Genomic DNA, 15,106 nt, shown 5'->3' with positions numbered 1-15,106 from the left:
AGCGTAAAACTCTCAAGATCTGTCGCCTTGTTGAGACCCCAAGCAGGTCAGTTTCTGCCTGTGTGACATGGGGACCCTAAAGATGCCCCCATCCCGCCCTCCGTGCAGAGCCACAGGCCCCTCGGGGACACTCAGGCCTGGCAGGGCTGCTCGTGAGGGAGACGCGTGAGGGGTTTCTTCAGTGCCTGTGGCGCCCGGGTCCGAGACACCGGTGTGCCGAGTCGACACGCCAAGCAGGCACAGAGGTGGCTGCAGTTTCCAGATGTTCGACCAACAGCTCTCCCCAGAGACAAAGTGGTGGCTCACTTTGCCCATTTCTCAAAGTGATGGGGGCTGTGGGCACCTAATCTGAATAGGGTGTGGGGAGTGCGACAGGCCCCGAGTCCACAATGCACATATGGGATCCTCCTCCAGCCTCAGAGTGGACCTTGGGTCCCAAGGTGACATCATCGTTTGTGATTGAGCAGGGTCATCCCAGGCTATGGCTGGGTGGGTTGACCTGCTTGGTTCCAGGGCTGCTCCAAACAGACCTCACCTGTCGTCACCATCAGGGGTAACCCTCCGCTCCCCGCATCACTCCTGAGGCTGCTGTCTCCTTGTCCTGGCTCTTCTGGACCCCGCAGACTCAGGCCTCCCCAGAGTGATCACTCTAACCCACTTAGACCCCCAACCTCTAACCAGAGGACAAGGGTGCGTTATGCAAATCAGCAAATGCAAAAAGTCACTCCCCTCCCCCCACAGGTCGCTTGAAATTCCTCCTGACATGTATCTTGGCTGGAAAAGAAATGCTAAGACACAGCCCGGTTTCCCCCCAACGTGATGCTGCTGTTGGAGGCCCTGGAACCAAGCAGGTCAACCCACCAGCCATAGCCCGGACCAACCGGAGTCTGAGGAAGCAGAAAAGCCTGCATCTGTGACCACAGGGGTGGCTGCCGTGAGGGCCGTCGCTGCCCATCTCTGTCTGGTGGACCCTCAGCAACCTTCCAGGGGCCATTGAGGTCCCCACCCAGAACAGCTCAAGCACCCGGCATCCGGCCCCAGAGCCGGAGGAGGACCCTATGCTGTTGGGCCAGGGCTGCCTGTGTCCTCCTGTCTCACCCCCTGGACCTCGGAGACACGGTGGCCCCAGTGACTGCCTGAGGAGGAAGCTGCTCTCATCAGGCTGCACTTACCACGCTGGGTCTCAGTGGGAGACTTTGTCCCCAGGGGGCATTTGGCAATATCCAGAGACAGTCTGAGTTGTGGAACCAGGGGTGGGGATCACTGTGACATGTAGAGCACAGGGGCCAGGATGCTGCTAACACCCTACAATGCACAGGACAGCCCCCCTCTCCCAAAGAATCACATGAAGTTTGGCGTAGCAGGTCCTAGAGCAGCTCAAGTGGAGACAGTGGGGGCCCGCCGGCAGCACGGTGCTGTCACTCACAGGAGCAGCGGCAAACCCAGATCCTTTCCGCAGAGTGGATGCTCCAGAGCCCACCCCGCGCTGGGCAGTCGGCCCCATGACCAGCCACGGCTGGGCCTTCCCTCCTCCACGGGCCCCAGAACTGGATGGAGTTTGAGCCTCCGCAAATCACGCTCTGGTTCTGCGGGAGGTCGAGTCCCAGGAACTTCCCAGAGGGGCTCAGGCTGGTCACATAAAACTGGCACACGTGGGCGCCCCCGTCACGGCCCAGCGGCCATTCCGGGCTCAGCCTGTACCTTGCGGCCGCGGCACAGGGCGGGACCTCTGCTGGCCAGGCGCCGGGCCGGGGTCTGCGCGTACTTCGGTCTCGGGTTTCCACCCCGCCCCCGCGTCGTACGGGCCACCTTCGCGCTGCCTCCCCGTCTTCCTCCCGCTCGACCCCTTCTTCCAGCCCGCGTAACCCGCCTCTCCGCGGCGTCCTAACCGGCCACGCGCACCCGGGGCCCGGGGCCCGGGGCCCCCGATGCGCGTCCCGCCCCCGCGCGCGCCGGGCCGGGCTCCCAGCGCGGGGCGGGGTTCCGGCGCGCGGCGGCTGGCGGGGCGGAGCGGCCGGGCGGGCGCCGCCCCCCAGCTGAGCCGGGACCGGGGCTGCTGACCCGCCGACTTCAGAGCTCCGGCGGCGGCGGCAAGCACGGAGGTCCGCGCGGCTTCGGCGGCTCCAGCGGCCGCGATGGGCAGGCGGCCGCGCCGGGCGCGCGGGGGGCGCGCGACGTGACCCGCCGGGACTCGGAGCCCGGCCCGCCCAGCCGTGCGGGTCGAGGGTCTGCTCGGTGGGCGCGCACACGGGGCAGGCGCCCAGCGGGAACCAGAGCATGCGGGGCGCGGCGCGGCCGTCCGGGAGGCGCGCGGGGCGGCGGTGGCCAAGGTCCCCCGCCCCGGGCCCCGGGCCGCCGCCGCCTCTGCTGCTGCTGCTGGCCGTGCTGCTGGCCGTGCTGCTGGGCGGCGCGGACGCGCAGTACTCGAGCGACCTGTGCAGCTGGAAGGGGAGGTGAGTCCGCGCGGCGCGACCCCGGCCGGGGTATGCGCCACTCCCCGCGGGCAGAGCGCGCGGGGTTCGGGGACCGCTCTCCGGGCGGAGCGCCGTCCCCGCCGCCTCCGCCCCCGGTGCTAGAACAAAAGAGCCCGCAGCGTCCCGGTCCCCTGGCTCGGGGACGCTCGGGGGACCCGCGCCTGCAGCCCTGCGGGTGACTCCCGGCTGGCAGCCCGCTCGCCTCGCGCCCGGCCTTGCCGGTCCCCGCTCGGGTCCCCGAGCGCCGTGGCCGCCCTTCCCGGCCCCTGCCCACGGCGAGGAGGTGCTTGCCCCGGGCCGCGAGGAGCCAGGCCCGCGCTCAGGGACGGGTCCGCGGGAGGGGGCGGCGGCTTCGGTGGACCGAGCTGGGCCCTCGTGCTGACCGTAGCGCTGACCACGTCGGTGCGGGCGGGGTCCTGTCGGTGGGGCCGGGTGCAGGCCTGGTGGAGCCCCCCGCCCCCGCCTGGTGAAGGTCAGGCCGCCCTTGGCAGTGCGCACGCTGGGCTGGGCGACCCCCCTTCACGCCTCTCCGCTGTGGCAGCCGAGTACTTTTAAAAACTGAAGTGTGACAAGCAGAAAGGAGTGAAGTCACAAGTGCGGGTGGGGTGCCTGGGGGCACAGCCACCGAGGATGAGAAACCGCGGTGCCCAGCGCCGCCCTTGGCCGCTCAGGCAGCCGGCAGTCGGAGCGGCCAGTCCCCAGCCGCCGAAGTTGCCCATGCAGGAGTCTGCACAGGGCGGTGCGCACCGCCTCTGCACACGCGGTGGGCTGGGCTGCCCTTGGTCCGGGGGTCGGTGTGTGTCCCAGAAGCAGGACCCAGACAAGCCCCTGGCCCCGTCTCATGGAAGGACTCAGATGCAGGCACCTCAAGGGGGAGGGGGGGCGTGTCACGGGGTCATTTTGAGTGAAGACGGTTTTCCGAGAAGGTTGCGGTTGTGCCAGTGCCCTGGGCTCTGCGTCAGCACGGCAGCCGCTGGTCGTCGCGGCGCTCACAGACCGGTGCTCCGTGGACACTGGCAATTCCCTCCGCTCCCTCTGACACCTCCCCGCCCCTCCTAGAGCAGAGGTCCTGGGCCCCTGAGGCTGGACCCCGGCACCCTCCCGCCTGCAGCAGAAATTCTGCTCCCTGAGAGCTGGGATGGAGGAGCCGCGAGGGGGACTGGAGTGGCAGAGCCGAGCTCTGGGGGAGGGTTGGCCTGGAGAATGCTGGCGCCAGCACGGAGCTGGCCCGGAGCCTCCGGCTCTGACACACTCTGCTGGGGCTGCCCTCTCCCCACTGCTAGTCACTAAGTTCTCAGCTTTGCAGCCTCTGCTGAGTGAATCAGTGCACCCCCACACTGAAGCCTGGAGGTGTCCCGCCGGAGCAGATCAAAAACAAACCCAAAAACAGAAACCCAGTACCCCCACTAGCCTGAGTTTCCCTGGGAGGGGCTAATGCCCTTTCCTGGTGCTCAGAAGTCGGGGTGCCTGGAGGGGGCGGGGAGGGGCGGTCAGAAGACGGGGGTGACATTGAGGTGTGAGCGCGGGGTGGGGGGGTGGGGATGCGGAGTGGGGGCTGATCAGGGCCAAGCAGCTCCTAGCCTAGCAGGCCTTTGCGGTGGGGGGTGCAGGGAGGCCCTTCTAGCTACCTGGAGAGGCGGGGCACCTACCTGCCTCCCCTCCCTCTCTCACTGCTAGTGCGGGTCTAGGACTGCCCCTAGCTGCCCTCCGCTTGGCCTGCAGAGCCATGGGAGCTGTGGGCTGTCGTTCCCGGAACCTGAGCGCCAGGGTGGTGTAACTGCTGCCCCAGCGTCGGCATGCTTCACGCTGCTCGTGTGCAGCCAGGGTGTGCTGCCGACTTGTAGCTCTTGTGAGTCGTTCTAAAGACAGCATGGGGAGGTGCACCTGATACACAGGTGGGTTCTGATCCCCCGATAGGGAGGGAGTTGCCCTTTAAGACACCTGCCACTCCCAGCTGACAGTCCAAATGTGCTTCTGGGTGTTCCCGAGCATGAAGCATGCGGGTTTGAAGTCCCTGCCCTGTGTAGGGGCAGGGCCCGCCCAGAGCTTTACCGGGCAGCGGTCATAAAAGTGGACCATGAACTTTCCCACTGCTCTGGGCAGGGCGCGCAGGTATGTCACACCTGGGCCATCTCCTCTGCCAGGTGGGGAAATGAAAGGTAACTACAGTCAGCAGGGCCTGGGCCTGGCCCTTGACCTGAAGCTCCTCCCAACTTTAGTGAATAAGTGACCATAATTTCCTTCTGGGGACTCAGGGTTTGAGCCAGGCTGTGGGTGTGAGCGGTGGGCTCTGCTGCCACTGCACTGACCCCTCAGAAAGACCCCACATCAAGTTGTAATTTGCTGTCTTTTCTATGGAAGTGCTCCTTGGGTATGTCCACTTGGGGAGTGATACTTGCCACTCTCTTTAAGAAAAATGCATCAGTTCAATTTATATAATCCCAGGTCAAACCAGTCTCCTTGGTTTCCTGAGCCTGAACAGAACCAGTTTTCTCTGCGTCCTGTAGCTTCTTCACAACATCAGGAGACATTTTATTTTTGCCCGGTTAGCGCGTTGCTTGCGTGTCAGTGAAAATCGTCACACGCCGCCATCAATGACCGGGACAGGCATGGCGCATTTCTGAACCTCCAGCAATTTTCCATGAATAGGCTTTTCCGGTTTGCTGTGGTGCTGGTAACAGCGGCGAGAGCTGTGGCTGTTTTCTGGTAGGCACCAGACAGACTGGGAGTCCTCGACGTCCCTCAGAGACCCCACAGGTCCCAGGCCGAGGGACAGCTGCTTCTCCTGGACTGAGTAGACGTTCGTATAAATGCAGGTCTTGCACACATGTCGCACGCTGCTGATGCTCATGTGAACTCTTCCGTATTGTGTGCTGGCTTCTTGTTGATCTTGATGCTTTAGGAGAATGTGGGCGAGGGCATGACCCTCCCCTGTGGGTCGGCGAAGACGCTCGGTAAAGGGCGAAGTAACGGGTGCCTGATATCTTCTATGTCCAGCTTCATTTCGCTGCTAGACCTCTTTTAGCCGGGTGACTTATGAATAGACGGGGCCAGGCGCACCCTGTGGGGTGTGCATGGTCATCTGTGCAGGCTGGTAAACAGCAGCCCCCAGACTCGGGTCCACCCCGCTCTGAGCAGCCATGGGGCGGCCACCTATCCCCACAGGGGTTCCCTCTGCTCTACCTGAGATTGGGTTTTCTCCCACTGTTCGGATTCGGGTGGCTTAGTGAGGCTCTACAAAGCCTTTGGTGTGGGGGTCTCCACTCTCTCAACCCCCAGGGCCCTCCTTCTCCCAACGAGAGGAAAGCCAAGCCTTGGATGGGATGGTTTTTGTGTGAGAGAGAATTGAGGATTGGTGCCTGGACCTGGGCAAGCGTCTAACTGATCCTTTAGGCTGGAGACCAGAGAGGTGGGACACTATGATAAAGTTTGTTTTGGCTGCATAAGAGCCAAGCTGATTATAATCATCTGTGGCAACCACTCACCATTTAGTCTAATTTTTTCACACAACATTATAATTATGCCCACCCTCACATATGTGCCAGATGAGCTTGTATGAGTTTTACTTGACTATAATTTGTAGGCGTCCGAGGCCGGGCTGGCTGCTTATGACCCAGGGCGTTGTGGGGTGGGGAGCGGGGTTAGGAGGGGTTTACCTCCTTGACATCAACCTCTGATGTGGTCTGCAGGATGACGGTGCAGCCTCAGCCTGCAGCTGGCCATGGTATGAAAAGTGAGGTTTTTTGGGGCCCGAGCATGAGTCACCAACAGTAAATGCAAACCATGTGTCCTGTGTTTTCTTCTCTGTAGAGAGGGTTTCTGGTACACAGTCAGGCCCGGGCTCTGAGTGCAGCCTTGTTTATGCCACATAAAAATCCTGAGAATGTGGGTGAACCTGTCCGAGATCGATCATGTAATAAAACACTTAGCTGAAGTCATGGGTTGCCTTCCAGGGCTGCTTGGTGGTTATGACGCAGCCTTTAGCACAAACTGACATTTACATGAAATTTTCGAGTAGGGGAAAGAAGCTTGAACATTTTTGATGGTTTTAGTTTCCTGAAAGCCTAAGACCTGTCTCACCAAGAGTAGAGAACACTTTAATTTTTTCCTCTTGAGCGTTTATTAGGAGTGAAATTAACTTGGTTCTCTAGAAATCCCCCGAGGAAGAGGTGCTTGGCTTCTCTGAACATCCTGTCCGGGTCTGTCCCTTGGCAAGGATCTTTACCCTACTTTTGTATCTTGCTTTGATGACATTTTAGTTCCTTTAAAAAAAAACATGATCAGCAATGCGGGGGTCTTCGAGTTTGCGCATGAATGAAAAAGCAGCCACCGCATCACCTTGAAAAATAGAAACACTTAATCCCAACAGTGAGACGCTGAAAGAAAACTCAGCCCCCAAATCGCTAGTGAGAGTAAGTGATTCATAAACCGCTCTCCGCAGTATGGCGTTTACTGCACGTGCACCGCACCCCTGGTCCCTCCTGTCACCCGAGGATGCTATTCTTCACGCTCAGTAGGAACCTGAGCCCTGGCTTGGTCATCTGAATCTTGGCTTGGTGCCCAAGTCCTTCTGGTGTCTCCCTGACTGTGTTTTGGGAGATCCGTCCTTTCCTTGGCTCTCACCTCCACCGTACCCATCACCTCCCTGATTCAGGGGAACCTCAAGGGCACGGGCGCCTGATGCTGCAGCCTCACCGCCAGCAGACACTGAGCGTCCAGGTGTCGAGAGGGCCTGGGAGCCAAATGCCACCTGCACTCACCAGAGCCCCACCTTCCCTGGACTCTGGAGCTGGCTGGCTAGAAGGGACGGAGGTGGGAGGCCGGGTGGCTGCGGGGCAGAGACAGTGCGGAGCTGCGGGTGGTGAGGGCTGCCTGCACTGCCAGACCTTGGGCAGAGGGTCAGCAGGGCGGGGCCTGCCGTGGGCGGGGCACGCAGGTGGGCGCAGGTGGGCGTGGCTGACGGCATTCGTTCCCTCCGCAGCGGGCTGACGCACGAGGCCCACCGGAAGGAGGTGGAGCAGGTGTACCTGCGCTGCTCCGCGGGCACCGTGGAGTGGATGTACCCGACCGGCGCTCTCATCGTCAACCTGCGGCCCAACACCTTTGCGCTCTCCCGGCACCTGACGCTGTGCATCAAGCCCCTCCCGGACTCCTCTGGGGCCAATATTTATTTGGAGAAAACTGGAGAGCTGCAGCTGCTGGTGCGTGACGGGGACCCCGGGCCCGGCCGCGCGCGGTGCTTCGGCCTGGAGCGCGGCGGCCTGTTCGTGGAGGCGACGCCCCAGCAGGACATCGGCAGGAGGTCGGCGGGCTTCCAGTACGAGCTGAGCGGCCGGCGGGCGGGGCGCGACCTGCACGCCCCGTTGGGTGAGTGGGCGCCCGGAGCCTCCGGCCTCTTTTGCCGGACTGATCCCCGCCCCGCAGCACAGCCTCTGCAGACGCCCCTCCGGTGTGTGCCTCGGACCCAGTGGGTCTGGCGGAGCGGGACCCGTGGTGCCGCCGTGTCAGACGCGTGGCGTCCCCTCTGTTCTGTGCGCATTTGAGACTTTGCCACGCATGTTTGTCTCCGGGAAGTGTGTTTGCAGAGGGTGACGGCTGTCCCGTTAGTGGCTGCGGGTCAGGGCAGAGCCGGACAGGTCGTGGTCCTTGCCCCCATGAGCCCATCTCCCGTGAACCGGTCGTGACGTGATCTGAAGTGGGTACTGTTACGGTTCAGAGCGCCCCAGCCTCCCCTCCACCACACCCTTGGCAGAGGTGTTTCTGGCACCGGCTGCTCCCCTGGAACATCAGGTTTAGGGGGGACGGAGGCTGATCCGCGTCCAGGGGTGGAGCGTGGGGCGGGTCTTGCGTTCTGGAGGCATGTTGTGAGTAGCCGTTGGTGGGGGGGACCTGCCACCCCGGTGCGGAGTGGAGGGAGAACCCAGCAGGATGCCCGGAGCAGGCCCCAGGTGGTCGGCCCCTGGGGCCAGCACCTATGTCGCAGGGGCTCTGATGACCTGGGAACCGGGATTCTGGAGGACCTTTTGGCCACGGAGGTGCGAGCGAGTGAAGCTGGCGAGTTGGCCTTGGATTTTCTTTTCGTTGTTTTTGGGGAAGCAGACAGCTCTGCAGGGCCCTGTGTGCATGCGGGTCGGTGCCGGGAAAGCCCGTGAGCAGAGACCAGGCAGGAGCTGGTGGCCCCAGGAGCCCTCGCTCAGGGTGGGTCTCGCCCCCTGTGCCTTGAGTCAGCACCTTGAGGGACACCTAGGCCAGGCTCTGCCCTCACTCTGAGGCACAGACGACATTGCACCGCCTGAATGTATGGGGCAGGGCCAGTGGGGCCACGGTGCTCTCTCTAGCTGGGACCAGGGTGCTTTCCAGGGGCTGTGTGAGCTTGGGGTGTTCCGGGGGCAGCGTCTAAGAAAATCGTTCCGCAGGTGACTGACCAGGACAATGGTGGGAGGCAGGGATGTTAATGCCCCATGATGCATAGGTCCCCGACATGGAGAGCACTCTGTCAGCACAGGGTCCCTACACAGTCATGACCTGGCCCCACTTGTCAGCAGTGCCCAGGTGCCAACACCTGCTTTCAGGGGTGGGCCATCCTTGAGAATAGTACCATCTCCACAATTTCATGAATAACAGACTTGATTGGGGAAAGCCAGACCTGGTAGGGTTTGAAATGTAGAGTTTCCTCCTGACCATGAACCCATGTTTTATTGTTTTGTGTTCTTGGCTTAGATCGGTTTTCAAAACTTTAAATCTCTCTCAAACTAAACTGGTCTGGTAGAGAGCTCAGCATAGGACCACAGGGATGTGGCCCCACCCTCAGGTGCTGGCTGCCCAGATGGGACCGCTCAGCCAGGTGGCACTGGAAGCTGCCATGACGCTCAGGACCCAGTAGAATTTACCACAACTACCCTTTATCTTGATCACCAGTGGGGAGCATGGGTGGGAGAGCGGGTGGGGGACCCCTCTGGGCCCTGGAGGTGAGCCTGAGGTGAAAACAGGATATGGGAAGCCCAGCCACAGACGCCACGCGCTGGCTGGAGCAGGTGTTAGGAACTTGCGAACCATCCTTTTACTGATTAGCGTGTAGATGGGGCTCAGACCTCAGGCCGCTGGCCCACCCGCGCCCTGAGGTTCTCACAGGTGTGGGCGTCAGCTCTCCCACTGCACACCTGACACTCTCCTGCAGAGGCTGGACTTTCTGGTGGACAGTCCACAGTGTCACTCACAAGCCGGCTGGCTTGGAGCCGGGCCCAGTGCTCGGGTTCTGTCCTCCCTGGGGGCAGGCCTAGTGCCCCTCAGCCCCCAAGCCCACGTTTCCAGGTCTGTGGGGTTGGTGGTTGAGCTGCCCTGGGCTCTTGTGGGGTTGCAGGCCCCCGTGATGGGGGCGGGTCATCCGATCACCGCCTGTGCTCCCTCCGCCCCTCCCCATGCACCTCCTGGGACCCCCACTGGCTGAGTGGCCACGGCTGTGCGTTGAGCATCTGGGCTGGCCAGGACTTTGGTGAGGGAAGTGTCAGGGGTTCCCTTGTCACCTCACACACACTCTCCCAACCCTGGGGTGTCTGCTAAATCTAGGGCCTCAGCAGGTGGTGCGAGCACCCATGTGACCAGTGGCTGGGGTCTGGAGCCACACAGACACACAGTGACTGTTAGGGCCAAGACGTGGACTCAGGAGTGCCTGAGCTTCTGGAGAACCGGGAATGAGCAGGGCACCCACATCCTGTCCTGGGGCCGTGCGTCCCTCCCGCGTTCCCCTCCATCAGGGCGGAGCCCCTAAGCCCTTAATGCCGAAGGAATGGGTGTACTATGTGTAATGTCAGCCTGGCCACCTGGCAGCAGCGAGGCCCGGGGCCGAGGGCTCTCAGATGGCTCTGTCTTGTCCTGGCTCTGGCTGCCGCTGCCAGAAGCCCAGTGAGCTGACACCATGACTTCGAGGGGAAGATGCCCTGGCCCGGGCAGCAGTGAGCCTGCCTGTTGGGGGCGGACATGCCTCCTCCTTGCGATGAGCTACACAGGGGGCGGGAGGTGATGCCAGCCCAGGGTTGTCGGGTTTGGCTGCCACACAGCAGATGGAGGGGACCCGCCTCCCCCCACTCCTCCGTGGGCCCCTTGGCACCTAAATGACATGGGCACCTCTTCAAGAGACCTGGCAGGACAGGGATGAGGGAGCAGATATAGCCGACGAGCAAGGGGGCCCCAGGCCACGCCTGGGACGTGTGCTGAGGTCTGTGCCGGAACCTGCCACCTGTCAGGGGCACTGTCCTGCCTGGGGTCCTGGCACATTCAGAGACGGGCACCACTGCCCAGAGGGCTGGGGGACGTGGGGATGGCCAGCAAGGAGTGTGGGGTTGCTGTCTGCTGCTGGGGTACAGGGGCACCCCTTGGTTCGCTGGGCAGCCCAGGTGGCGTGGGTCCCGCTCTGTCTTTTCACCACTCAGGGGCGAGTAGCAGGGGCTCCCCTCAGCCACGTCCCTGCTCTGTGTGATGCCAGTGACAGCTGCCACATGAGCAGGCCTGGTGATGGCCACCGATGACATCCACGGTTTGGGGGCAAGGGCAGAGGGACGGGCCCGTCCTGGCTGCGAATGCAGGGGTGTCCCCCCGTTGCAGGTGTGTGGGCACCCGTGGCGGTGAGCGGCCAGGGTCCCACAGGTGCTGGTGGCTTCATCTCCCTGTCCCCTTTAAAGCCTGCTGTTTGACGGGTGGGGCCCGGAGGGGACAGAGTCCCTGCCGAGGAACCCCCAGGGCACCTCAGTCTGGGGTGGCCTCGGTGGCCATGGGGGTCAGTAGCCAAGTCCAGAAGTAAAAAGAAACCCACTGGAGACAGACAAGGAGAACCTTATTTTTCCAGGGTTTGTCCTGCACGGCGGCTTCTCTGGCCACTGTAATTACCACGTCGCCGTTTTTCGTCTCACCCGTCTCCGGACCTTGGGGTGGAAGGGTGTGGCCCCCGCCGGCTTCCACACCAGGAGGAGGGAGGGAGGGCAGCAGGGAGGCCTGGGGTCACCCGCCCGCAGGTCATCCGGGGCCTGGAGTCTGTGGCGCGTGCGGCGGTGTTGTGACCGTTGGAGAACTCTGACCGTAGCTCTGGCTCCATCTCAGCTGACACTGGCTGCGTCCAGCCTTGCTGCCCGCTTCCCTCTGCTCCCTGTTAAAACTCTGCATCTCCCACCTGTCACCAGCCACCCCCGGCCAGTGTCCTCACACACAGCGTTCCCTCCGGACCGTGTGCACGCCCAGCGAGCTGTCCTCGGGCCGCAGCGTCCAGCCACCTGTGAAGCCTTCCTGTGCCGAGGGCCGTCAGGCTGGCTTCCCCTGCCCCCTGCCTGCACCTGTGCCCTCACCTGCATCCCTGTGGTGGCCCCTGGCCCGGCTCCCTGACCTGTCATTTTCTCCTTTCTTTGGTTCCTTTTATGCACGTTCCAGAGTCATCTTCCTGGGATGTCCACACCCTGGCCCTCCCCTCCCCCAGAAACTCAGGCCAGAATTCCAACCAGCTCACTGGCCGCCCCCTCCCCGCCTTCCCCGTGAGGAAGGGAGGCTCGTGTGTCCGCAGCCAGCGCATTCCACAGCCGTTACGGGTCCGATTCCGATGAATAATTGCTTCCAGACTGCTTCTCCGGGCACCACAAGCTGGATTTTCCATGCAGCACCCTCGGACTGTGAGCAGGGACCTCTGGGGATGCCTCGTTAGCTCAGCCGCGGACGGGTCAGCTCACTGAGGCTTCTGGCGGGAGGGTCTGCAGGCTGCTGACCAGCTCCCTGGGCCACTTCTCTCCTAGCCAGACCAGGACCCAGGACACGGGACACGGGACACGGGGCACAGTTCTAGGCTGGATCAGTTATGCCCAAGCCTGGGCCCCCGCCATGGTGTGTGGCCTGGGCATTTGCGGGCTGTCCCCTGGCCTGTCTCAGACAGCCTGGAGCCTGAGGCACATCTGGGGAGTTCTTGCAGACCTCACCTCCCACCCCCCCCGCACTTGGCACCTGCACGCCTGGCCCCCCAGGGCCCCGGGGCTGCTCTGTGGGGGAGCCTGAAGGTGGGCTGTGGTCACTGAGCTGCTGAGGCCACCCCCTCCTGCAGAGGGACCCTGGGCCTGTGACCCCACGCAACTGGAGTCCCACAGGATGCGGGTCAGGCCTCTGCCTCGTGCCCCTCGCACACAGGCCAGAATAAAATGCCATCTCTAAGTGGAGCACCACCGCTCCGATGCCCGCGGTACCGTGTGCCCCTTGGTCCCGAGTCCACTGTGCGGTGGCCTCCATCAGGCTGCCATGGGTAGCTGGTCCCCAGTGACGAGAAGGATGGGGGACCCCTGTTAGCCACCCTCTAAGAGCGGCCCCAAGGCGGGGGGTCCACCCGTGCAAACAAAGGCAGGTGGGCGGAGGCCGAGGACCTGGAGCTGGATGGGCAGGTCACGCCTCCTCCGGTGATGTGGTCGGAGCCGGGCGGCTGTACAGCAATGCCGCACCCACCTAGTCTGGGGCCGGACGACAGCTCAGGAGTCTAGACACTCAGTCCACCCTGATGGCCCACAGTGCCCCCATTTCTGCCCCCCACAACCCCTGTGTGGGTGGCTGGGAAGCCGGCCCCAGGTTGGGCATCCCCTGGGCTTCTGTGAGCTGGGCTGGCTGCAGAGGCCTCCAGAGGTGTTTAGGGACATCAGCCGTCCAGGGCCCAGCGGTCTGGGGCGGGGCTCCCACTGCCCCAGGGGTCTCACGAGGGCCCAGGCGGCAGTAGGCGGCTGTGTGTCTCAGGTCACCAAAGCCCGAAGCGTGTGGCCTCACTGGCCTCCCCAGCTGGAGCCTCAGCCCTCTCCAGAGTGGAGACAGTAGGGGCCTGGGGAGCAGGCGATGGGCGAGTGGGTGGCCCTGCACTTTGGGGTGTGGATGTGGAAGCCGTTGAGAGGGTGCCTGGGGCCGGCCGGTGTAAGGGACGTGGCTCCTCAGCTCGGGCTGCGCTGGTGCCAGGCGCCAAGAACCAGTGGAACAGGGACAGTGCGGAGCCGGCCCTAAGGCCGAGTCGCAGCGCACGTCCAGCGCGTGTTGCCCAGTGGCCTGGCGCTCCCTGCTCCGTCTCCCCCCGAGGGGCAGAGGGCGCCCGGAGGCCCCACGGCACAGCCCTGCCTGACGCCCCGGCTGTCTCCCTGCAGCCCCCTGCCGCCCTTGCAGTGACACCGAGGTGCTCCTGGCCGTCTGCACCAGCGACTTCGGTGAGTGCTCGTGGTTCCGCCACGGAGGGGTCCCCTGGGGCCGGGAGAAGGTGCTGGTGCTAAACTCTTGAAGGTGGGGGCTGCGGACAGCACGGGGCTTAGTACCCCTCCCACCCTGTCCCGGGGTGCGCACCTCGAGGGGCTCCAGCCCAAGGAAAGGGTGAGGGTTAGGGTCCTGTTCAAGGTGATCCCTGGGCATTTCCCAGTTTGCACTGAGATCACCCCAGAGCCCCGCCCTCGCCAGGCCTCTCGCGGGCCTGGGACCCAGCCACCCACCGTGACGTTGGCACAAGCTCTGGTATGAAAGGTGGACGCCCTCAGCAGGGTTGCTGCCAGGGAGCTGGCCGGCTGAAAGCCCCCGCCCAAGGACAGTTTCTTGGAGGACATGCAGGCTGCCCCCTGGCCTTCTGCGTCCTGGCCCCACCCGGTCCCGCCCTGCCCCGACCCGGCGGCCACCTCTGAGCTTCGAGTGTGTCCCATCCTGACACGGACCCGGGGCATTGCTTGTGGTTACTTTCCTTGTCCTGTCTTGAAGAGCCGATGCCGGGTGTGTTGTGTTTCTCCCGTGTCTGCCCACGGGTGAGGCTGCCTCCTGGGCGCCCTGTGCCCTTCAGTGACAATCTCTGGATGCAGAGTCAGGGTCGGCTCCCTTCCACCCCCGCCCGCTGCCAGCACGGACACGTGCCATCCGCTCAGTGGGCACCCTGTGGACCTCACCAACCCTGTCTCCTTCCCTCTGCAGTTGTCCGAGGCACCATCCAGAACGTCACCCACGAACCCGAGCGGCAGGAGTCAGCCATCCACCTGCGCGTGAGCCGGCTGTACCGGCAGAAGAACAGGGTCTTCCGGCCGGCCCCCGCGGGCGAGGGCGGCGGCTGGCGCGGCCGCGTCACCACGCTGCTGGAGTGCGGCGCGAGGCCGGGGCCTGGCGAGTTCCTCTTCGCCGGCCACATGCACTTCGGGGAGGCCCGGCTTGGCTGCGCCCCACGCTTCGAGGACTTCAGAAGGGTGTACAGGGACGCCGAGGGGCGGGGCCTGAACCCCTGCGAGATGGGCGTGGAGTGACCGCGGGGCCCACACGGCAGACTCCGGCACTCAGGCCTCGTCGGTCCCCGGAGGTCCCTGACCGACTGGTCGGAAATGCTGTAAAATGCAAACTAAGTTATTATATATTTTTTAAAAAGAAATGCCCACAGGAAACAAACTCTCGCGTCTTGAAACACTTTCGTGTGGCCCCCCGTGCTGTCTTCTGAAGCGTCGAGGCCACTGGCTGGGCTGGCGCGCAGGGTGACGTGCTGGGGTCCGTGGTGGATGCCCACGCCAGGCTTTGCGCACAGCTCGAGAACCACCCAAAGATGCTGCTTATGATGGAGGTTTGTGGAGCCAAACACTTCAGTTTTTCTCGTTTTGTTTTCGCTTTTTAAAGAA

The 15,106-nt window shown here is 63.2% G+C and overlaps 1 protein-coding gene across 1 annotated transcript; it reads left to right on the top strand.

Annotated features, from left to right (window-relative positions):
- Positions 1–2,141: 2,141 nt before the first annotated feature.
- On the top strand, positions 2,142–14,900 carry METRNL (meteorin like, glial cell differentiation regulator). Its single transcript, XM_039859214.1, has 4 exons — positions 2,142–2,453; positions 7,456–7,841; positions 13,619–13,678; positions 14,421–14,900. Exons 1-4 carry the CDS (start codon positions 2,278–2,280, stop codon positions 14,741–14,743), a joined length of 945 nt encoding a protein of 314 aa, XP_039715148.1. The 5' UTR covers positions 2,142–2,277; the 3' UTR covers positions 14,744–14,900.
- Positions 14,901–15,106: the final 206 nt, after the last annotated feature.

The sequence above is a fragment of the Pteropus medius genome, unplaced genomic scaffold (genome assembly GCF_902729225.1).
Source record: "Pteropus medius unplaced genomic scaffold, Ma_sr-lr_union100, whole genome shotgun sequence".
Classification (NCBI taxonomy): domain Eukaryota; kingdom Metazoa; phylum Chordata; class Mammalia; order Chiroptera; family Pteropodidae; genus Pteropus; species Pteropus medius.
Note: the sequence above shows the minus strand (reverse complement) of the source record. Positions and strands in the feature narration are given on the sequence as shown.

Excerpts from the sequence above, each read along its gene's own strand:
- METRNL (XM_039859214.1), top strand. The coding sequence starts at position 2,278 with ATGCGGGGCGCGGCGCGGCCGTCCGGGAGGCGCGCGGGGCGGCGGTGG. Across the intron at positions 7,842-13,618 it reads CGACCTGCACGCCCCGTTGG|CCCCCTGCCGCCCTTGCAGT; the intron begins GTGAGTGGGCGC and ends GTCTCCCTGCAG. Across the intron at positions 13,679-14,420 it reads CGTCTGCACCAGCGACTTCG|TTGTCCGAGGCACCATCCAG; the intron begins GTGAGTGCTCGT and ends TTCCCTCTGCAG.